The 25,861-nt window shown below is 29.5% G+C and overlaps 1 protein-coding gene across 1 annotated transcript in view; it reads right to left on the reverse strand.

Moving 5' to 3' along the window:
• The window catches only part of LOC100207732 (notchless protein homolog 1), a 96,761-nt gene that overhangs the window by 70,094 nt on the left and 806 nt on the right, over positions 1 to 25,861 (reverse strand). The window contains exons 2-3 of the mRNA XM_065807825.1: positions 8,122 to 8,260; positions 346 to 517 (exon numbers count right to left, since the gene is read on the reverse strand). Coding sequence (XP_065663897.1) covers positions 346 to 517; positions 8,122 to 8,260 — 311 coding nt within the window. The remainder of the gene's footprint in view (positions 1 to 345; positions 518 to 8,121; positions 8,261 to 25,861) is intronic.

Consider the following 25,861-nt stretch of genomic DNA (forward strand, 5'->3'; position numbering starts at 1 on the left):
AATAAATTAATATAAACTTTCATACATTAAATGTCAAAGTTATTGTAAAATATATAAACTTTCATACATTAAATGTCAAAGTTATTGTAAAATATAAGTAAATTTATTTGCTTTATATAAATTACTTTTAATTTACTTTACAAATTATATAAAATGTAAGCTTATGCAAATTAAATTTTATTTTATATAATTTATTTTTAATAAAGATTTGTAATTACTTTTAAAATAAAAAATTCCTACTTAAAAAGTATTATTTTATTTGTACATTTAATTTACATTTGGTAGCATATTTAAAAACTATGTAATTAAAATTTGTAAAAAATTTAAATTTAAATGCATTTTTACCTGGTATAGTACTTGTGCATCTTGTGACTGCTTTAACACGAAAAACAGCTTGTGGTTGATATAAAATTTGTACTATCTTTTCTGTTTCTATCTTTTCTTGCTGGAGTAAATATCCTAATGTGCTGGTGATCTCCTTTTCATTCAAAAAAAATGCATATGGAACAGTTTCTTCCTAAATTAAAATGGAATTTAGAATATAAAGATATTCAAATTAAATAATTTTAAACAATAAATAATTTAGATTTTGAAAGATGTATTTGAAACTCTACTTTTCTATTAAACATAATTTTTTCTCTTTGAAGATACTAAAAATAAGATTACACACACACACACATATATATATATACATACATAAATAGATGCTCTACCAGCTGAGGACTTTTCTTAAAGTTTCACTATCAGAGAAAATCACACACACACACATAAATACATATTTTGCCTGTTGAAGACTTCTTTAAGTTTCTCTATCAGAAAAAACCTTTGACTAAAGTTATTAGAAAATTAAAAATGCTTATGAAAAGGCATATAATGTATAAAAAAATAATTTTTTTCAGCGTATCTTGAGAATAGTTATAAAATACAGAGAAATTCTATCAGCAAGAAATTTTAAAAACTATATATATATTTTAATTAAATTTAGCTTGTAGAGGCCCAAGAAAGTACTACTACAGTCAACAAGGTTACTCATTTTTTAAATTTTATTTCTAATTCTCTCTCAACACTAAACTTTAAAACACGAACTTCTTGAGACAGAATAAACATATTTTATCTAACATTATTGCTGAGCTAAAAAATATCGTCTCAACCAACACTGGTATTAAAAACAAACAGTTGAGTGGTATTAAATAAAGAAGCATTTTTAATGTTTTAAAATTTTGAGAATATTGATTTCTGTACATCTATAAACTAAAATCTTCTAAATGAAACAGTCAAATTTGTTAAACAATATGTAACCTTTGCTAAAAAGTTTATAACTTTTGCTAAACAATATGTAACCTTTGCTAAATAAAATATAACTTTTGCTAAACAATATGTAACCTTTGCTAAATAATATATAACTTTTGCTAAAGAATATGTAACCTTTTACTTAATAAAATTTTTATTATTTGTACTTTTAATTTTTATCATTTGTATTTAAAAGAACAAATAGTTTATTTTATAATGAGCAATCTTTTAAAAGAACAGTCATTTGTTTGAAGATAATGGAAGTTTTTGATGTAGCAGTAGTGTGTGAGCTTGGTTGGAAGTTTTCTCCTTTTTCAGCTATTCTAACATAGAAAAACAGATTTTAATTTTATATTACAATCTAATAGTTATATTCCAAAACTTCACCAAGCAAGGTCTTTTTGGAGCACCTTAGGTCTTTTTGTTACCTTAGTAACTAATTAAAAATTCCTCCTTTAAAAAATGAAGAATTTGAACCCTTTAAATTGAATTTTTAGATGTTTGAATACTTTTAGGCAGAGGTAGAGTGGCACCAAGCACGTTGCAAGCATGTTGCAATAAGCAATAAGCAATGCTGGAATTTGCTTTTTATTGCCATGCTTAAGTTAAAAAATAAAAGCATAACAATTTATGAGCTATACGGAGATGGTTTTAAATATCAAGTCAATACATACAGGCCAAGTAAGGTATACTCAACCAATTATGGATTCCGAAAAGTTCATCAACCCCATAAAAAAGTTTTATAATGTTTGATAATTGTGAAATAAGATAAGCTGTAATTGCTCGATACCTTAGCTGCACTGTATCGTACTTAAATAAATTTAGCAGCTTAATATGCAATTTAGTATTGCATACTAAGTGTGTATGCAATTTAGCATAACGGGTGATGCGGAAGTTATCGGACAAATCCTAATTTTATTATTTTAGCATAATAATTAGTTTTTGTGGTTTTATGTGTAGGCATAAACGTTCTATTAAATATAAACTTTATTATTTGAAACACAATTATTTAAAATGTTGTTAAATGCAGCTGAACGAGAATCTTTTCGAAAGCGACTAAAAATGTTTTTTGTAAATAAACCTAATATAAAAAAAAAAAAATCGTAAATCATTTTGAAAAGGAAGGATTTGCTCGAAGTACAATATTTTTTTTTTATTTTTTTTTTTTTTTTTACATCTTCACTTCCAACAAGGCTGCAAGCAGCCACTAATTAAAGTTGGAAGTTACTGAAAGAGAAAAGATGAAGATTGTAGAGCAAGATAACGATTGACAGACAAAGATTGCAAATTATATGAATCAGGAAAGCAAGATGAAGGAAGCCAATTCCAAAGAACTGATGTTCGAGGAAAAAAACTAGACAAATAAGCGTTTTTGGAGCATTTAGGAACAGTCACAGAAAAAGGACGACACTTAATTTAATGACGAGTAACACGAGAATGAATTTTAGTAGATGGCACAAGAGACGCTAGCTCTTTAGAGCAGTGCCCATTATAGTATTTGTAGAAAAGAGAAAGAGAAGCAACATTACGACGATGTGATAATGGTTGGAGGTTGGCTGCAAGAGCAGGTCCAACTATGTTTACAATGCGTTTTTGCACCTTGTCTAAAAGAGAAAGGGCATCATTAGAAGATCCGCCCTAGATATGGCAACAGTATTCCATACAAGGCCGGATTTGAGATTTATAGAGATAGAGAATAGAATCCAAAGTAAGAAAGTGACGAGCTCGATAAAGAAATGCAACCTTAGCAGATGCTAATTTTGCAACTGATTTGATATATGGTTTCCAAGAAAGATTGGAAGTAAGAGTTAATCCTAGAAGATGAAGAGCAGGTGATTCATCGAGTACATCACCGTTCATAAATATAGGAAGATCTAAATTATTGCGATAACAATTGGCTGAAAAAAATTGAGTTTTATCTGAATTAAAGTTCACCAGCCACTATGAGCCCCATGCTGCAGCAGAAGTGAGATTCTTTTTAAGCTCAAATGCCCCCTCCAAGTAATCAGAGAGTGTTGGTTTCTTATCACGACAAGAATAAATGGTAGTATCATCAGCAAACAATGCCACCTTAGATGTGAGAATATCTGGAAGATTGTTAATGTAAATTAAAAAGAGTATAGGGCCAAGGATAGAACCTTGAGGAACCCCTGAAGTTACAGAACAAAAAGAAAAGTGCTGTCCATCGAGGACAAATTTTATACTACGATTGTAAAGGAAGGATTCAATAATCTTAAAGATGTTGCCGGATACACCATAAGAAGAAAGCTTATGGAGAAGCCCAGAGCGCCAAACTTTATCAAAAGCTTTTGAAATGTCAAGAGCGATGGCCTTAACCTCTCCACCTTCATCTAATGCACGATAAAACCTGTCAGTTATTACTGTTAACAAATCAGCTGTAGAACGAGAAGATCGAAATCCATATTGATGGTCAGAAAGTAAGTTATTAGATTCAAGATGAGAAATTAAGTGTTTGTTAATTAAAGATTCAAAAACCTTGCTTATGATAGAAAGAAGATTTATGGGACGGTAGTTAGACAAATTAGATCGCTCTCCAGAATTTTTGAAAATAGGGATAACAGATGCCGTTTTCTAGCAGGCTGGAAAACAAGACTCTGATAAGGACTTGTTGAATAGATTTGAGAGTATAGATGACAGCTCTGGAGAACACTTCTGCAAGACATTAACAAGTATGTTGTCCGGGCCACAAGCTGTAGAAGAGTCTAGGCAGGAAATCACTTTAGATATTGATGCTGGAGTGATATGAATGTCAAGCAATGGATCAACCTGTTTGTTGGCAATATCAGGTAGAACGTAACTAGTGGAATCAAGAGATGATATTGATGAAAAGTTTTTAGCAAACAATTCGGCTTTGTCTTTAGGTGAGGTGGCAAAGTCTAAACCATACAAGAGAGGTGGAATTATAGATTTGCCCTTATTATTGATATTATTAAAGATTCTCCAGAAGTCACAAGAGCCTAATTTTTGAGAGGAGATACGAGATTTCATGACCTGAGAATAGCGGGTTTTGGCGTTAGACAAAACCTTTTTACAATTGTTTCTAGCAGTAATAAACAGACGCCTGTTTTCTGGAGAATTGTTTTGCTGATAAATATGGAAGTAACGGTTTTGATTGGCAATCGCAGCAGCACAGTGTGAGGAAAACCATGGAGGAGAGTGAGGCTTGACCTGGAATCATCGAGAGGGAATAAAAGATTCCATGCCAGCCTGAATCCACGAAGTTATGTAAGAAGCACATTTGTCGACAGGAAGACAAAAGATTTCTACCCAAGGGCCATCACGAAGAAAGTCACAGAAAGAATCCCAGTCAGCTTTACTGTAGTTGTAAGGTTCGATAATAGGGGGATGCAGGTGATGAAGAAGAATGAGATATTAGTTTAAGAGAGATCAAACTGTGATCAGAAGAACCTAAAGGTGAATGTGGAGAAACTGAGCACGGACTAGGATCAGAAACAAGACATAAGTCGAGTAGAGAAGGTATATGATTCGGGTTGTCAGGAAAGCAGGTTGGAAAGTTGACTATTTGAGTTAGGGATTGAGAAAGGCAAAAGTTGTGGGCTTTAATGCCTGCAGAGTCACTGACACTAGAGCCAAGCCATTCAGAGTGGTGAGCATTAAAGTCACCGACAACAACTATATTAGCTGATGGATAAAGAGAGAGGGCTTGGTCAATATGATCAGAAATAATGTCAAAAAGAGTGCAGTCTTGAGATGAAGGAGAGCGATATAGAACAAAGAGAAAGGCAATAGAGTGAAGTGGTGCTAAACAAAAGCACATGAAAGAATAGTCTGTGGATTCAAACCTAGTTTCACAACAAATAGGTGAATTCTTACGAATGTAAATGCCCAGGCCAAGCATGTGACTATTGGAGTCTTTACGAATTAGAGGAAGATAACCATCAACACTAAGATCACAAGATGAGACAGCTGAACTCAAATTAGTCTCACAAAGAGCAAGTAGGTCTGGTGAACTTTGCAAGAGATAAGACTCAACAGAAGAGAAGTTACTTCGAAGACCACGAATATTAGTGAATGATAGGTTTAGAGAACTTGGTGATGATGATGGTTTTTTGTGTTTTATAGCTTTTGGTACTTTATTCATTTTTAAATTAGATTGAAGAACTTGACTCAAAGCATAGATAGTACTCAGAACACCGTCTAATAGCCCAAGCAATTGCCTCATTACTACTAATAAACCCTAAGCCGTAACAAAGGGCTCCAAATGTGGCCTCCGCAATGCACACCAAAAGTAAAAACAGGGACATCATCCATGCACAACATGGCACTTTTAATACTTTGATATTTTTCAGCTGTTGATGGAATCAGTCTCTCTGAGAGCTACCATAGAGTTCGGGAAACCTGACTACCAGCCGGCCTCAGAACCATAAAACTGAGTTTTAGAGCTGTACCCTCATTAGGAGATAATAGAATGAGTTGCCTAGTCATAAAGTCACAAGCAAAACCCACGCATTGAGTGAAGAAGATCCAGCATTCAACATCCTAAACTGGAAACAATGTATTAAAAATACATCTGCGCCAGCCTAATAGATGAAGAAGGGGTGCGAGGCTGATTAACAGATAGAATCTGTTTACCCTTTATATAATAACCTAAAAAGACTTGAAACTGTTCAATCGTTTTCTGATAGAAAGCACCCTGGTCGTCCGACATCCTGGACTAGAGAAAAGAAAGCCGAATTAACGAGACTTGTCAACAATCGAAAAGGGGTTAGTCAGAGAAAAATAGGTATTAAATTCGGTGTAAATCAATTGACAATTGGTCGTCAGTTCAAAAAAATGAATATTAAATATAGAAAACGTGAAAAGACTCCTAAATACACTAAATACACTAAATACACAAATAAAGACAAAGAAAAGAAGCAGGAAACTAGTTAACCAACTCTATAACACAAAATCGCTTCTAGTCATCGATGACGAAAAATACTTTTGTTCTGCAGGGGACAACATGCCTGGAAATTCTGGATACTACACAAACAACAAAAAGACATGCCCAGAAAGTGTTCGTTTAGGAAAAGAAGAAATTAGGAAAATAGGAAAAGAGAAATTTCCAAAATAATTATTAATGTGGATAGCCATATCTGACCGTGGTATGTCCGAGCCATTGTTTCGCACTTCCAAGGCTGTAGCAATCAATTCATCAATCTATATTAATGAATGTTTAGAAAAACTTCTTCCATTTATTCACAAGTATCATGGAGACTTTAACTATTTATTTTGGCCAGATTTAGCAAGTTCTCATTATTCTAAAGATTCTCTAAATTGGATGGACCAATATGTCTATTACGTTGATAAAGAATCCAATCCCCCAAATGTGCCTCAAGCACGACTAATTGAAAATTTTTGGGGACATTTGGCACAGAAGGTTTACGAGGGAGATTGGCAAGCTTCAACAGAGCAAGTTTTGATTGATCGCATTAAACTAAAACTAAAAGAAATTGATTTAAATTTTTTACAGTGGCATATGAAAGGCGTCAGAGCAAAATTGAGATCAATTGCAGATGGTGGTGTTTTTTCATATAAAAAATAATATATTTTTATTAAAAGATAAATGCTTTATTTAAAAAAGATATAATAGTAGTTTGTTTTTTTTATTTATAAATAAGTTATTGACGTTTTTATTTTGTCCGATAACTTCCGCATCACTCGTTACTATGCTACAAAATTACTATCAAAAGTCAAAAGGTTTTTATTTATATTATTTTTTAATTTTATTGATATTTTAAAATGTGCATTCTTATTTCATTGACATTTAAAAAAAAATTACTTTAAATTAATTGTAAATTCATGATTTATGAATTTACAATTAATTTCAAGATTTATTTGCACAGCTCACGAACCATAAGCTATGTGAATTCCAGTATTGCTTTTTACAACATGCTTGCTACTACTTTCCCTCTGCCTAAAAGTATTCAAACACCTCTTGAAAACTCAATTTAAAGTGTTCAAATACTTCATTTTTTCAAGTGTAATTTCCTATACAACACCTCCAACACTAAGAACCATTACAAACAATGCGGTAATGCTATTACAATTTGAGTGTTTGCTTTGTAAGCAAGAAGTTCCAAGTTTCAACTCTACCACATCTCATGCTCAACTTATTTATTGGCAAAGCAGCCTTGTTTGTCAAGATTCGTGTTTCCGAGTTAAAGAGTTGTTGTAACAAGAGTTAAGAGTGTTGAGAGTGTTGTAACCACAATAAAGTCGCCTTCTTGACTAAAGCAGCCTTATTGACTTTGGGGAGATGAACTTTAAAAATATAGGATCATTAACGTTTACCTTAAATTTATTTCAATATTATTACATGGAGTTTCAAGATGTTATCGATGTTAAAGAGGTTTACATAACTCTCAATATAATACTCTTGAAACAGTTCTGCAAAAAGTTCCTTGCCTTTTATATTATCCCAAAAGATCCCTAACTATAGTAGATCCTTCTATTTTATCTTTGTTGCCAACTGCAATGAATTCATAAATTAAATATACTAAAACTAAACTCCAACAAAAATAATTAATACAAATTAATATGAGTAAAACAAGAGTAATACATTTATTTATTATACTCTTAAATACTATGGTGACTTAATTATCTTACATGTGCGCACAAATGCACACATACACACACACACACTAGTTGATTACCAAATTTATTTTATCAATTTAATCTTATCAATTTAAAAAAAGTTATTATTATTATTAACTTATATAATAATAATGTAATAATAAAAAAAACCCGCAAAAGTATTGTAAAAATGATCAATTATTTATAAACTTAAAAACAGTCAATAAAGATTACATTATGAAGCAACGCATTGCATAAATTCTGTAAACTTTCATGAGTTAAATCTGTAGGAAGATCAAGGGGAGCACCTATGGATTCATGGGCTTCATTTACAAATGTTGCCAAAATTCGTTGTTCGTTTACGGGAGAGCGACTAAAAAAAAGTGCTTAGAAATTTTCATATTTGAAAATAAAAAATTAAAGCCATACAATTATTATATTATTGCCATTATATATTAAGGGCAAACTATACATCAGCATTGGGTTGCCAATGTATTAAAATTTTAGCAAATACACAAAGATCACCATCAGTTGGTAACCATCGGACAATACCGATTGTTTCAAGAACATCATTTTTTTTTGTATTTCTATTTTACTTTTGTATTTTTTATTTTATATACAAACATAAAATAATCAAATGACGTTAATTTAAAACAACAATTTAAAAAAAAAAGTAAAATTTCACAAATTTAATAAAATATTTAAAATATAGCACAGCTTCTGTTACATTAAAAATAATTCAAACAATGATATGCAATATATTAAGATATACTTTTGTTTTATTACTAAAAATCAATCTATTTTTTAATGTGCAATTCTCCAAAATTTTGCATTGACAAAAGCTAAGTGTTTTTTTGCGCTCCACTGTTTTTTAAAACTGGTTTGACTGACTTGACTGGTTGATTTGATTTCCCAAAATCTAAATAATCTTTCACTAAACATAAAAATAGCTCCTAAAAGTTTTCTTGCTATACATGAAAGGTCTAAAAGTTTTCTGAATGTCTGGAAGTCTCTTTGTGCAATATTATGCTTTATGCATGTTTCTTTTTGCATATAAGTGTTTTTCTTTATGCATACAAGTGACATAAATAAACATAATAAATCTAATCAAGTAAATATAATAATATATAAGTGAATAATAAATCAAGTAAATATAATAATATATAAGTGAATAATAAATCAAGTAAATATAATAATATATAAGTGAATAATAAATCAAGTAAATATAATAATATATAAGTGAATAATAAATCAAGTAAATATAATAATATATAAGTGAATAATAAATCAAGTAAATATAATAATATATAAGTGAATAATAAATCAAGTAAATATAATAATATATAAGTGAATAATAAATCAAGTAAATATAATAATATATAAGTGAATAATAAATCAAGTAAATATAATAATATATAAGTGAATAATAAATCAAGTAAATATAATAATATATAAGTGAATAATAAATCAAGTAAATATAATAATATATAAGTGAATAATAAATCAAGTAAATATAATAATATATAAGTGAATAATAAAATAATACTATTACTCTTTTATATATAATGTAAATTATAAATAAAGTAAAAAATAAAAAATCAAGTAAATAATAAAAAATCTAAATATAATTTTTTATTTGTTGTAAACATACAGCACAGTGAGTTAAAAAAGATTCAAGAAATTTCAAGAACGAAGCATAAATGTAATAAGAATTGCATAACTTTTTGTCAAAGTTAAAAATTTTTTTGTGATAAAAACTTGCTGAAAGTTTTTAAAAATCATCATATTAAATATTAGTCAACACACACACAGATTTTTATATTATAGTTCATTATTATCTCAAATAAATTTTTTTCCTTTATCTATTTAGTACTGATAAGACTGAAAAAAAAAATAAACGATAAAAGCTCATATTTTAGAAATATTTTTCATATTTTTCCTTTTTCTCAAATCGAATCTGGGTCTGTAAAATTTTTTACATTTCTTTTGCTCCTTTGATTTTGGTGTCCACAGATGCTTTTGAAACTTGAATATGTACTTGAATAATATCTGATAATTTTAACCTTTTTTTTATTGGAAAGCTAGATTCTTGGGTTGATTTAGATAAACTAAGTGATTCATTAAAAACATTTATTGATTATAAAAAGCTAAAGAGTATTGATAACACAACTTAAAGAATTATTTTCCAGGTTTGCTCATGGCTACTTTTAGGTTAGCAGTTTTGTCAGAAAGGACCAAGTACACTTTGTTAGAGAAAAGAAATTAATGATTGTGAACCCCCCCTCCCAGGGGGAGGGGGGGTTCACAATCATTAATTTCTAAAAAAAGTCATCTACATCTTAAAAGTGTTATGTATTAATACTTACATTACTAGGTTTGGTACTACATTAAAAGTACCAAAGCTTTATAATTAGTACATGTTCAATCAAATTATCTTCTTCACTGGCACTATCAGTAACAGAGGCAATAATACCCTTGTCTAAAACCAAATGAATCATGTTTTTTAGTATTTTTAAGTGTCTTATAATAGTGCGCACTGTTAAGCAAGAAGTTTTTAATAAAACTTTGAAAATTTTACATTATGATTTTTGCAACTTTTGTGAAAAATTAAAATATTTCTAAATCTCAAATCTTCAAGATGTGTTAATACCCTTAAAAATATTTATCATTTTTATTTTCAATTTAAAATTATTAACTTTTTCTACACACTATAAGAAATCTGAAAATCCAAATAGTCTTAAAGACCTTGATGCTTGTCAAACTTGGTTGGTAAAAGCTCACTGTTTATTTCCAGTCTAGTAAATTTGAGTAAGAACAAGGGACAAGAGCATAAATTTTGACTGAACTGTCCTTTTTAAGATTTGTCAGCTAATATAAAATTCTCATGATTTTGTTAGCTGACTATATGTGGTGGATAATTTATCTGAATGGTCAATCAAGCTTGTGTCAGCTTGTGTCAATCAAGTTTGTTGCTTTATCCATTATTTTCTTATTTTTGAATACTATCTACTTTGTGACAAATTTAAAACTTTATATATGATAGCTTTTGTAAAATAATTAGAGCCTGGTTTGCCATTTTTAGGGCCTGGGTCAAAAATTAGTATGGGGTTCTTTCAGGATAATTAATAATACAATACCTAGCCTAGAGATTTGATTATTGACATAGGTTTGTTACAGATAAAATTGAATAAATAAAAGATGCATGAAATAAGTGTGCATTTAGTGCTACAATTTTTTTTAGAAATAGTGTCAGTTTGTCAGATTCGAATTCTTTGAATACTTTTACTGTACCAAGAATAAATCATAAATTTGCTTTCATAAGTTCTGAGTTAGCTAAGTCATTATTTCCATCAAAGTTTATTTCTCTCATGATATCACTTTCGGTACTCATTAATGACAGGTGCATGAGCCGTTTTTAAAGCATTGCGGTAAGCAAATTATTTTTAATCAATTTTATTTTAGAGATGGTTTTTATGTCAAGCAGTTTGTTATTATTAGCACAAGGTAGATACTCAACATTAAGGATCTCATGGATCTTTAAGATCCATGAGATCTTACAACATTGTGGATCTCAGGATCCTGCACACCTTGTTGTGTATAAGTGAATGGATAAAACTTTCCATGCTCATGTCAATTAGTTCTTCATCAAGAAATACCTTCATTAACTCTTAAAACTGTACTAACTCGTTTCAAAAGGATGAATCCAAGTCTTCCTTATATGTTGCAGCAAGCTTGTCTACTGGTGAATTGACACTCCCAGAATCAAGTTATTCCAACTTAGAGAGCAAGCCAAAAAAAAAAAAGATGTATAATCATAGACACACATTTTCAGGTTATTTATATATTTGAGCAGAAAATGCAAGTCCATAATAAGAAATTAGCACACAAGGGAGTTAGCCACACATTTTAAACTCTCGAACAAACTATCAAATATTTCTGCATGCCAGCTTTCTCTGCTGCTTTTTGCTTATATTCTTCATAATATTTATATTTGACATGTCATTAACCCGTAGTTAAGTTTGTAGAGCACATCTCTAATCTGTGAATAGCTATTTTCAAGAGACTTAGTAGCCACTGTGCTCTCCTAAGACCGCCAGGGTAAATTTTGGTTTACTCTAAAAAATTTTGTTTATTTACTATTATTGGGTTAAATAAAGTATTTTAAAATAATTTTTAAAATCTAAACTAACTTTTAAACATAGAAATTTTAGATTTAATTAATTAAAATGTCTAAAATAAATTGCGTCATTTTATGATTACATCATCTATTCAAATTGGTACAAACTGTTGCAATACAGATGAAAATAATTATTTTTACAGTGAAAAGCGGTTATTTTGTCAAAATGGCCGACGAAAAACGTCTAACTTGTGCATGTTGCTTTATTTCCTTTGGAAAAGGATCACATAAACTTATTAAAGTAACGCAGTACAACTTCATATTCAAAATTTATTTTGGACAGAATATGATGTAGAAAAAGAGTGTTGTTCAAAAAAACATTTGTAATACTTGCAAAACAAATTTATATGCATTGAACAGGGGTGAAAAATCAAAATTAAATGATTGGATTGAGAAAATATCTCAAGACAAAAACTCAGAAGATCATCTGATATTAGTGAAATATCTGAACAGATCATAACAAATAACCAAAATATCGTTGATAAAATTGTTAAAAAGACATGTCCTTCTTGCTTTTCTACAATAGGTATGATTTCCTTAAACAAATTAAAAATATGGTATAACTTATATAAAATTTTAGTTAATAAACTATTTCTTCAATTTAAAAAAAAAAAAATTAAATTTAGCATAGAGTCAATGCTACTCAATGCATAGTCTATGATAGACTTATTAAATTTTAGTGTATTATTTTTATATGTTTTACAAATATAGTAATACCAGAGTTTTTCCGAGTTTAAATTTCTATTTAGGCAAAGGAATTTCTCACTTTTGGTGTAAGAGTGAAGCGTAAAAAAACTAATTATGCTGGCTGAAGGTCTTGGAAATGTATCCAGTGAGCAAGTTGCTTCTGGGATTATCAAAATAAAAATGAAAAGAGACAAAATTAAATCTGGAGACAAGTTTCCTTTAAAAACCTTTGAAAACAATCTCCTTGTTGTTGTTGGCACACCTGTTAATAAATGCAGCAGAGCATTCGTTAAAAAGTTATCTCTAAAAAATATAATGGAAATCTCTAATACTCTAAACCTGAGTAAAAGAAAGACTAAGCTACTTTGTAAACATATGCGACAAAATTTAGGAAAGAAAATGTTAGAACCTAATATATCAACTCAGATAGAGGAGCTGCATAATGTATTTTCAGATTTTTAAGATGTCAAAACTGAATCATTCATTTCAGGGGATGAAGAGATAAGTCGCAGTTTGGTATTTGTAAAAGGTACTTCTGATTTAATTCTTCGTATGATTAATGAAAGAGGTTTGAATCCTTATTGCACTATTGCTAGGATTTCCATTGATGGTGGACAGGGTTTTCTTAAATGCGTTATAAATGTTTTTGATCCACTACGTAAACATACAACTTCAGAAAGTCTTGATGATTGTGGTGTAAAAAGATCATTGATTTTAGCTTTAGTTGAAGATGTTTCGAGCATAATGGTAATCTTAGTAAACTATTGAAACCACTAGCTCTGAGTGATGTAAAATGTTCAATAGCATTTGATCTAAATCTTTTTATTTGGTTTAAGCAGTCACAGCGGCAAGTATGCATGTCTCTGGTGTGAGGGGGAAAGTACTCGAGAGCGGAAAAAAAAAAGAACCTTAGGTTCAATTGATATCAACTACAACAAGTTCGTTGAAGATGGATGCAAAAAAAATCACATGATTGAATTTAAAAACTGTATTTCTCCTTTGTTGTGTACCTTGTGTTTGTTGTGTACCTTGAGTTGTGTACCTTTATGAACCTCTAGAAACTTTAGTGGAACATCTCATTCCTCCACCAGAGTTGCACATTCTTATTGGTATTACTTCTATGTTTGTAAAAATATTAATTACACTGTGGCCTGATTTTGATTCGTGGCTAAAGTTGAATTATATAATCCTTAGAGGTTACCACGGAACTGGTTTGGATGGTAACAATTCACAGAGACTTTTAGATAAATTAGATATTTTAGAAGTTAACTTTTTAAGTGCAGCCTCTATATTACCAAATATGATATTTCTCCAACCTGTAGTTAGCTGTATTAAAAAGTTTTCAATTATTAAAACAAAAGCTTTTAGCATGTTTATTGGAGAATCTATTGCTGAATCAGTTTTAGATTTTAAAAAAGCTTTCAAAAATCTGCAGCTTCATCTTTTGAAAAAGTTTAACTACCAATTTAATATTAGATGGAAAGTTCATATTTTATGTCATCATTTTCCTTTTCTTCAGCATAGTCAGTTTAAGCTTGGTGTATATGCCGAGCAGGCAGGAGAAGGTGCTCACTACTATCACTGTCAAGTATAGAAGCGATAAAAGCGTCGTTTGGAACACAATGATTATGCAAAACAGCTTAAAAAAAGTGTAATTGAGTTAGGTATAAACAGTTTCAAGTAGTCCTTTTCTCTCCTTTTTTAAAATTTTTAATTATTGTGAACTTTGAAGTGATTGAATTATTTTATAAGGAATTTCAATAATTCATGTTAAATTGGTACATTTATTGCATTGATGTTATATTGTTAACTCTGGAATTTATATCAATTTTATCATAAAAGATCTCATTTTTTCATTTCAAAGTTGTATTCTGTTAACGAAAATTGTTTTAGAGGTGTAATACCCTATAAACTTTGAAAAAAAATCCCCGCCCTCCCCATATTATCCCCTCCCCTCCATATGTTATTTTAGGTAAAAACTATTTTTACACAAAAAATATGTTTAAAAGTTAGTTTAGATTTTAAAAATCATTTTAAAACACTTACCTAAACCCAATATTAATAATTAAACAAAAAAAATTAGAGTAAACCAAAATTTACCCTGGCGGTCTCAGGAGAGCACAGTGTAGCATCTGCTCTGCAAGCCCAGCCTTTTTTAATTGATGTTTTTTAGGTACACATGCACATTTGCTATTCACACAACATCACATGCAGCTGGTGAAAAAAACATTTAACTTTATAGCTTTTCAAGGAAGTTAGAAAAATTTGCAGCACTTGAACTAGAGGTGTTTGATTTCGCTTTCTAACCAGTTTCGAAGTTTTCCACTGACTCGAAAAGTGTTTGCAAATTAAATGTATTTATATTGGAAAATGTTTATTTAACTATGCTTTATGTTTAAAGGCAAAAAAAATGAAAATTTCCAACTTTCTGGGAAGTGGAAATAGATTGAATTCAACCTATTTTCAATATCCGGAAAGTGGAAAGTATTTAAAAATTAATCACTTTATTTAGGTTTTTACATGACATTGTTTATTTTACTTACTTTATGATTTTTTTTTGCTTTGGTGTTTAAATGAGAACTCTTTATAATTAAACAAATAATTTAATTCTATTTACGTAATTTAAAAAAAAATTATTAAGACATCAATGGTAATAAATATATTTATTTTTTTAAATTAAGAATAAACCAGTTCATCTTTTTAGCTTAACTGAGTCGCATTGTTCAGTTATAAGTGCGCAAACAGTTCAGTTATAAGAATAATAGAGATACTTATGTATAAATGTCTTTTGCGTATTCAAGCCAGTGCATTTAACAAACAGAAGAGAAGATTGTTTTAATACTACATTAAAACTTTTCTCTTTGAAATTAATAAACTGGGACAGGTCTCAATAAGCTCTGGGTGGTTGGAAATTGATAAAATAGATAAAAACTAAACTTTTTTTATGACTTTTTAATAGGAAGTGATTGGAAAGTGTAGGGAAGTAAGGTTGAATTTAACTAATAGTAATGTTATATTATTAATATCATGTAAAAACCTAAACAAAGTGATTAATTTTTAAATACTTTCCCCTTTCCAAAATTGGAAATAGATTGAATTCAATCTATTTTTACTTCCTGGAAAGTTGGAAACTCATTAAAGTTGAACTTTTTTTTATGGCAAATAAATTGTATAAATGAAACAATTTATTTTTCATTATAAAAACAGATTATTTAAAAAATTTCCACTTTCTCTGAATAAAGCGAAATGGAACACTCTTAACTTGAACAGTATTTGGCTACGTCATTTCCAATCAAATTTAAAGAATATTCAGCACAAGGTCATTATACCACCAACTCATTGCTGAGGCATTGTCCTATGACTGCCCATGACAATCTTTAATATCAATCATGTAAATATAGAAACTCTAAAGGTCCCTCAAATATGTTTTGCAAGGTATGTCAATTTGTCATGAATGCCACAAATCTCTGAATGGGTGAACCCTTTTTTCATGCAGGGAAAAGCTATGGTCAGTTGATCCAAGCAACATTACAAGTGGAGTCAAGAGTAACTGAATAATATTTGGACTGCTTGATATGAGCAAATTATTTCCTTTAGCAAATGATTCACCATAAATTCTAGCAACTCTTCATGAAAACTTTTTTCCATTATGTAAAGGGCCCTTTATTTGCAGGGCCTTAGACTACTAAAACTTGACACCCCCAATCACCCCACACCACCCTCATAAAATTACCTTTATATATGTATATATATATATATATATATATATATATATATATATATATATATATATATATATACATATATATATTGATGTACCAATAGCACATTTGTGGCCAATGCCAATACCGATGCCAATGGATGGAAAAAGGCCGATACTGATGCTGATGAATTAAATAATTATTAAAATTTTGAAAATTTAAAACCATACAACTTTAAACCGTGTAAATTTTTTCATGGAATCAGTACTGTTAAACAAATATTTGGACCCAAATCAGATCCAAACCATTATTTTAAAAGGTATTAGAAAAACTCAGTTAAAAAATATACATTTTTTAGTTTTTTTTACTATGAAAAGAAAAATTTCAAAAAATAAATACAATTTTAGAGAAACGCTTTTTATTTCAATTTTAAAAAGAAAATGGTACCAAGATAAGTAGTTTACTTAGAGTTCTTTATTAATTTGTTAGTAATTTAGATATCTAAACAACAATCATATAGAAATATAGTTGGCTATATTTGAACACATAGATAACAAGGCGCTACTGCAGTTTCTCCCCCCCTTTTTTTTTATTGCAGAATATGATAGAGAATTTTATGCTGATTAAGAATTGTATAAAAACATAGGTCTGAAAACCAACAAAAAGTGCTCTAAATTGCTGTTGAAGTTTAAAAAATTATTCTAAAAAAAGCTAATGTTCGCCATTTTTTCATACTCGGTTATAAATAAAATTCTTTTCAACAATGAATTTAAAAAAGCATGGTTTCTATCAAAAATGTAAAGCAAACCTGTTAAAAAATGCTGAGCGCATCATTTTCTGATTTATCTCTGGCCCAAACCCTAACCCTGTCTCAAATCATGTACTTTTAATCGCGCCAATCCCTATTTGTCAGTCGATATATGTGCATTTAGTTGTGCCAATCCCTATTTGTCAGTCGATGTATGTACATTCAATTGCGCCAATCCCTATTTTTCAGTCGATGCATGTACATTTAATTGCGCCAATCCCTATTTGTCAGTCGATTTATGTACATTTAAAAAGCAAAATCTTAAATTAATTTTTAAAAAATTAATTAAAAATATATAAAATATATTATTAAAAACATTTAATTTAAATATAATTTAATTTTGACGACAATAAAAACCGGGTTACGTAATTAAAAAAAGATTTTCTAAGCGATTGATTTCAAAATGTAAACTTTGATTTAAAACGTTTTAAAAAAATGGCGAATATTAACGTTTTTTAGTGTAATTTTTTAAACTTCAACAGCGAATTAGAGCACTTTTTGTTGATTTTCCGACCTATGTTTTTATATGATTCTTAATCAGCATAAAATTCTCTATCATAATCAGCAATAAAAAAAAGGGGGGGAGAAACTGCAGTAGCGCCGATAACAATGCTTAAATACGTTACTTTTAAGTATAAAAATAAAACAAGACAAAATAAAATTATTCTAAAAACAACATTATGGTAATAAAAGTAAATATACATTCAGCTGTGAAATTAAAGCATCTTAAGAGTAAACAAATTTGCCTGTAAACAAAATCAAAATAAACAATTTCTCAAAAAAACTCTAAGTAATGCATAAAGTTTAGTTTATTTATCATTTAATTATTATCATAATGCAAGATTAAAATATTAAAATGCCATCGGTTGGAAAATCAGTAAATTAATAAAGAAAGGCTGATGTCGATACCAATTCCGATTGTGCAAAAAGTGACCAATTAAGTCGATGCTGAATAATTGGTACATCACTAATATATATATACAGGCTTGGTCGGGAAAGGCGTGCGATCGCACTCTGATCTTGACCACGCATACAATATTTAGTTGCGACAACTTGCCCACGGCTTCATAGATGTTTTGAGAACATTTCAAAAAATAATCAAGCGCAAAAAAGTTCAACTGGACCGATGAGAGACAATTACAAAAATTAAAAGCTGCCTGATTAAATTGTTATAAAATAAGTTTAGAATAATTAATAAACTTCGTCTTTTATAATTAAGCGACACTCTTTTATATAAAGTAAAAACTTACTATTAATAATTGTTTAATAAAGAAACAATTGTTATTCAATTTATCAAAGAGTTTAGTATAATTTATTTTATTTGAGTACTTCTGATTTATTTCAACAAGATTCTAATAAACAAACGTTTGTTGATTTATTTAATAAATAAAAAAGTCAATCTTTTTTTAACCATTTCGCGCTTTACGTAGTTGGCCTGAGTTTTGTTTTTACAAATTACATACGATTCTTTGTAGTACGACGAACAAAAGAAACAATTAAATCATTCAGTTACTATGACAATGTTAGAACGTTGTTTTTAGCAGTATCTTTAAAAATGTTAAAAACAATTCCGCAATGTGCTAGACCCCTGAATTAGCGGTCTATAATGATCAGTATCCAAAAAAATTACATTCCAAATGAATTATATTTTTATTTTTTATTTTACTAACCAAAACCAAATTTTAAATACGTCAAACTATCTGAAAGCATTTTTTTATGATTAAACTCAAAAGGTAAAAATAAATTACGAGGAGGAAGCGGAACTGCTTTACCACTGATTATGAATAGTGAGTGGGCTTTTTTTTTATTTTTCATTTTAATAAGTATTTAAAACAGAAATAAGTAAATTTAAGTTTAAGTATAACAAATTTGTAAGAATGACATCTGAAGCAAAAAAAATTCAAGATAGTAAACCAATATCTAAGAACTTAAAAACTTTTCTTTCGTGGGGGAAAGAATCAGTTATTGGATACACGGAAGAAAATGGCTTAGTTGTCAAAATATGGTGTAAGATTTGTGCTAGGAACAAAACTGAAATTTTAACGGATGCTTTAGTTAAAGGAGTATCAAATCATTCTTTGACAGCGTTTACGGAGGGAACTTGTGTGGTGACAAAGTATCAGGTAAAATTAAAATAGTTAGCTTGTTCTTAATTTGTGACTCCAGGAATTAATTTAAACATAATTTTTCTACCATTATATAACTTATAACTGTAGTTATCTTATAATTTACTATATTACTAAGTGAATAAATTTTTTAGAAAATTGCTTAATTTGAACCGTAATTTTTTCTTTGATAATAATAAAGGTTGATCGCCATCTTAGAGGGCAAAGCCATAAATTAGCGGTGCTGATTGATAATGGTAACTCAGAAGATCCTGGAAGTAGTTGTATTGCTAACCTCGATATGGAAAACTTGTTAACTATTACACAAGACAACCGCGAAGCGTTATTAAATATGATTAGAACAGCCTATGAAATGGCTCTAAAACCAAGCATGCCACATAGCCATTTCAAGACACTGATCAAATGCCAAAGACTTAATGGTGCACTCCTTTTACAAGGAAAAGACAACAATAAAGCAGGTTATTGATTTTTAGGTTCAGTTTCTTTTTCGTAATTTAATAAAATAATTCAAATGAAAAAATCAAATTAAAGTTACGTTACTATTATAATGAAAGTTTAATTTTTTTTTTTTTTTAAGATTTTACATTTGAATGGTCTTATCCTTTTGATTTATCCATTTTATTTTTTAATTTGAAAAATATTAGTTTTATTATTATTTTTTTATTTTATTGTTTTTAATTTCTTTTTTAGCACGTGAATATATCTCATGCATTGCCAGTGCCATTAAAGTAAAAGTTGCTAAAATTGTCAATGAAACAAACTTTTTCTCCATTCTTTCCGATGGTTCTCAGGCTAGAAAAACAAAGGATGAAAAAGAGTTGATTCTTGTGCGCGTTGAACGCGAAGGGACCCCTGCCTGTTTTGTAGTTTCTTTACTTGATATGAACAGTTTGGGTGGTATGAATGCCAATACCATTAAAAAGGCTATTGATAGCATTTTTATTGAAACCGGTAGTGTTCCTTTAACTGCGTCAGCTTACAAATACAAACTTGTAAGCGCTACGGCCGACGGAGCTTGCGTTAATTTTAGAATTTATAATGGCGTGTTAACACAATTAAAAAAAGATAGAATGTGGCTCATAAAAATTCACTGCGTAAACCATCGTTTAGAATTAGCAATAAAAGATGCTGTGAAAGATATTTCCCAGTATAAAGAGTGTGAACGTTTTTACATTTCCATATTTAATTTATTTCGCAATTCTGGAAAGCTAAAATGCGCAGTTAAAAAAGCTGCTGAAGCTTTGAACATTACATATTACAAGTTGCCTAAAATATTTGGAACGCGCTTTATAAGTCACAGGAGACGCGGCTTTACAAAACTTTTACATAATTGGCCTTCGCTTATTGTGGGTTTCGATAATACTCTTGCTGATCGCGACACTAAAGCAGATATGCGTGCTAAACTTTCTGGATTGTCCAAACGGTTGCATGACTAAAGACTATTATGTATGGTTTGTAGTTATTTGGACATCTTAGAAAAGTTATCACCATTATCATTGGTTTTTGAAAAACAAATGTTAATGGTGAATGAGTTAAAACCAGCGGTGGATATAACAAAGGCTAGCTTAGCGGAATTAAGCCATGAAGATATTGATAATATTATTGATTCATATTTACTCAAGTTTATAATCAATGAAAAAGATGGTTCAACCAATCTTCTTTCTTCGTATTTCAAAGAAGGTAACGAATTGAAAAAATCAAACCCTGAGTTTGTTGAGATTGAACTCAACAATATGGCTAATCTTAACTTTGAATGTATTCATTCTGCCATTAAAGTAAGAAAATTAGCAATTGAAATCATTCTGCCATTAATAAACGATAGATTTAGTTCGCTGTTAAATCCCATATTCGAATCAATGGATTGGTTAGATCCGCAAGTATGGACAGCAGACAGCATGTATGGTGATGCCAGCATATCTTTATTGCTAAACGAATTTTTTTACCCTCTAGAAAAATTAGGAATGGATTTTAAAATGGTTCTTTCGGAATGGAGAGCTGCAAAACTATTAATAAATGCGCAGTACACCACTGCACTCACACCATTGCAAATATGGCAGAATATTTTTCTTTATTATAAAATTAAGTTTCCAAACTTGAGTCTTTTAGTTGAACTTCTGATGTGTATTGCTGGTTCTAATTCAGCTGTCGAACGCGTTTTCAGTATTTTGACTGTGATTTTGACTGATAGGCGTTTAAAGATGAACCACTCAACAATGGAAGACTCAATAATCATAGCAGGGAATGACACGAATTTCACTCAACAAGAACGCGATGATATTTTAAGTCGTGCTGTGGATATTTTCTTAGATAAGCGAAGAGTTTTTTTCCTTGATTCAGCTAATGCTAGTATTGCCACTGATTATAGTAGCGAAGAAAGCTGCACCAGTGAAGATATAAGTTCTATATCTGAATCGGACGGATAAAAAATTTGTAATATAAATTTTATCCCACATAATTTTATATTTATGTACATTACTTAAGAGTCCTGAAGGACGAAAATATATTTAGCATTATATATATGATATCTTTGATTGTCATATTCTTGTTATACGATTGCATAAATAAGTTGAATTTAATAAAAAGGCAGCGTATAAGCTAATATATGTATATATTATATGCTGTATATATAAAACTTTTTAATAATATAGATCAAAATATGTTATTAAAAAGTTTATACTCTGCCATTTTATTAAATCTTTTAAACATCTGTGTGTGTGTGGCTCCAACAATAAGTCAACGTATTAAAACAAAACAAATTTATATTAGCGAATCTTTTTAAAGCATTCGTCAATATAAAATCATTTAATTAGTAAAGATTAAAGTTATGAATTTAATTTTTTTGCGTGTATTTTTAAAACTTATTGTTATGCGGACAAACATGGAAACATACTTGAATGTTCTCAAAACATCTATGAAGATGTCATAGTAACTGAATGATTTAATTGTTTCTTTTGTTCGTCGTACTATAAAGAATCGTATGTAATTTGTAAAAACAAAACTCAGGCCAACTACGTAAAGCGCAAAATGATTAAAAAAAGATTGACTTTTTTATTTATTAAATAAATCAACAAACGTTTGTTTATTAGAATCTTGTTGAAATAAATCAGAAGTACTCAAATAAAAGAAATTATACTAAACTCTTTGATAAATTGAATAACAATTGTTTCTTTATTAAACAATTATTAATAGTAAGTTTTTACTTTATATAAAAGAGTGTCGCTTTATTATAAAAGACGAAGTTTATTAATTATTCTAAACTTATTTTATAACAATTTAATCAGGAAGCTTTTAACTTTTGTAATTGTCTCTCATCGGTCCAGTTGAACTTTTTTGCGCTTGATTATTTTTTGAAATGTTCTCAAAACATCTATGAAGCCGTGGGCAAGTTGTCGCAACTAAATATTGTTTGCGTGGTCAAGATCAGAGAGCGATCGCTCGCCATTCCCGACCAAGCCAGATATATATATATATATATATATATATATATATATATATATATATATATGTATATATATATATATATATAGATATATACCAAATCATAAAAGAAGCCAAAAATCTAGTGGATAATAAAAAGTTTACTGGGTTGTTTATAGCTGGAAATTTCAACTACCCCAACATTAAATGGTCTGACAATCTGTGCATTAGTGTGTATGGTAATGGTCAACAGAGCTTAAACTTTGTTGATAATTTAAACGAAAATAACCTCCACCAGTGCGTGTCCGAACCAACGTTTCAGTTTGAGGATGGAAAACAAACATACTAGATCTTGTAATAATGGACAACAGTGAAAGAGCATAGATCATCCAGGTCATATTATAAAAATCTAGAAAATTGTTTAGGTTAAATATCTGGGAAAAAATTAGAATATATTCTCCTTTATTTTTCTCTTAATTTTTTTTTTTAACTGAGTTATTTGCAATTTTTTTCAAACTTTTCTTAATTTTTGTATGAGTGATGAGTGAATAAGCCTAAAAAACAAATATATTATAAAAGTATACACCTAAACTTGTATGTATAGAAAATGTTTCAGATATCCGGAAAAACTAAAAATTAAGAAAAATATCCGGAATTCCACAAATATCTGGAAAAAAATAATCCCTGACAGAGCAGTAGACATGGAAATAAGAACGAGCAATAAGGGACACAATGTCATTCAATGGAGTGTCATCACAAACAGCACCATTATAAGAGAAATCTATCACAACAAATCATACGCCTACATGAAAGGTGATTATACAAGAATGAATGCAGCACTAAAGTGTATTGACTGGGATAAGGAGTTTGCAGGGAAATAAGCAAATAAGTTTTGTTAAATCTTATTAAAAAAATATAACAGCATGTGTCAGCAATTTATTTTGTCCAAACAAAACAAAATAAAAAGTACTAAAAGGTAAAATCCACATATATCGGCTGAAGTTAGATGACTAATACTAAAAACACAGTAGACTTGTCTAAGAGCAATAATTAATAAATGAATACAAAGTGACTTAAAAGAATGTGAAAAAAGCCATAAATTATATAATAATTAATTATTATAATTAATATTGAATTATTAAATGTATACAAAGTGAAAAAAGCCATAAAGAAATCAGTGAGCTACGAAAAAATAATTGTTCACAAGATAAATACAGATCCACAGATATTCTATTCATATGTAAAAAGACAAATTACAAATGTTGAGGGACAATACAGGTGCAATAATCTTCAACAAGGAAACAATCTTTAATTGTCTAAATTAAAGTTTTTATTCTGTTTTCGTGTCTAAGGGAGATACAGCGCTTGCGAAATTTAATAAAGTAATAAATGAAGGCATTGACTATTACTGAAGGAGTGCTTTAAATTCAGAGTACATAAAAAAAAAATTGAACAGTTGGACAAAAACAAAGCTATGGGCAGCAATATGGTAAGTCCATATGTATATCTTAAGCAATTTTCAGCAAAACTCTGGAAACCTCAAGCAATCATATTCAGCCTTACAATTAAATTGGGCACAATACCATATACTTGGAGTACAGCAAACATAACCCCTTTGTTCAAGAAGGGCAACCCATATGTAGCATTAAACTAAGGACCTGTGTCTTTAACATCAATTCCATGCAAAGTGTCCAAGTGAGTGTCTAATCGACATAATATACCTCGATTTCAGCAAGGCCTTTGACAAGGTATGGTACAATAGGCTATTGCTCAAGTGTGAAGCATATGGGATATCTGGTGTTTTGTTGAGATGGATTGAGGTTTTTTCAATCAATTGTAGGCAACGCATTGTAATGGGAGAAGTTTCATCATCATGGTTGAATATACTCAGTGGTGTTCTTCAGGGATCTGTTCTTGGCCCTCTTTTAAGGCCATCTATATGATGACAGAAAATGGTGTTAAGTACAAACTAGGCAAAACAACAGTAGAACGTGACCTTGGCGTGTAGATTTTATCAGACATCAAATGGCGTCATCAAGTTAATGCAGTAGCAGCACAAGTGCAGAATGTACTCAGAGTCATCAAGCATACCTTCACTCATCTAAATACAGAATTGATTAGTACTCTGTACACAGTGCTAGTTAGATCTAACCTTGAGTTTGCAATCCCTGTATGAAATCCTACTTTGAAAGGTGACATTGAAACACTAGAAAAGGTCCAACATCATACAATCAAACTGGTACAAAATCTCAAACATCTGTATTATGAGGAGCGACTATCAAAAACAAAATTGACTACATTGGAAACTAATCGTTCCCATGGCGATCTAATATGAGAATACAAATTATTGAACAGTATAGATCACATTGCATGGCTTAAACCACAACAATTTATACTGTCATTATGACCTAACGGACCAGCATCAGCAATAAGAGGTCATAATCTAAGAATTGAAAAAGAAAATGTCAAGCATTCTGTCTCAACAAGCATTCTTCAGTAACCGTATTGCAAATGAATGGAATGCATTGTCGATTCACATGGTGAATGCGCAGTTCACATGGTGAACTTTTTTAAAGCAAGACTTGATAAATTTGTATTATAAATTTTGTGAAATTTATTTAACTCTAGTTTTTTTTATATATAATTTTGATTTTGAACAAATTGTAAATCATTATAAATAAAATAAAGAGCAGTGTAGGCTGTCATAACACATATATAACCATATGTGTGTTTCACAATATAACTCGCTACAACATTTATATTACTATTTATATATATATATATATATATATATATATATATATATATATATATATATATATATATATATATATATATATATATATATGTATATATATATATATATATATATATATATATATATATATATATATATATATATATATATATATATATATATATATATATATATATATATATATATATATATATAGAACTCTTATATGTTGTCAGAAAGTTTTTTCCATATTTTGTTGACAAAAAGTAAAACTTAAAATGCAAGAACAGATCTTTTTTTTTATTAATTGATAGACTGCCT

The sequence above is a fragment of the Hydra vulgaris genome, chromosome 10 (genome assembly GCF_038396675.1).
Source record: "Hydra vulgaris chromosome 10, alternate assembly HydraT2T_AEP".
In the NCBI taxonomy this organism is placed as follows: Eukaryota; Metazoa; Cnidaria; class Hydrozoa; order Anthoathecata; family Hydridae; genus Hydra; species Hydra vulgaris.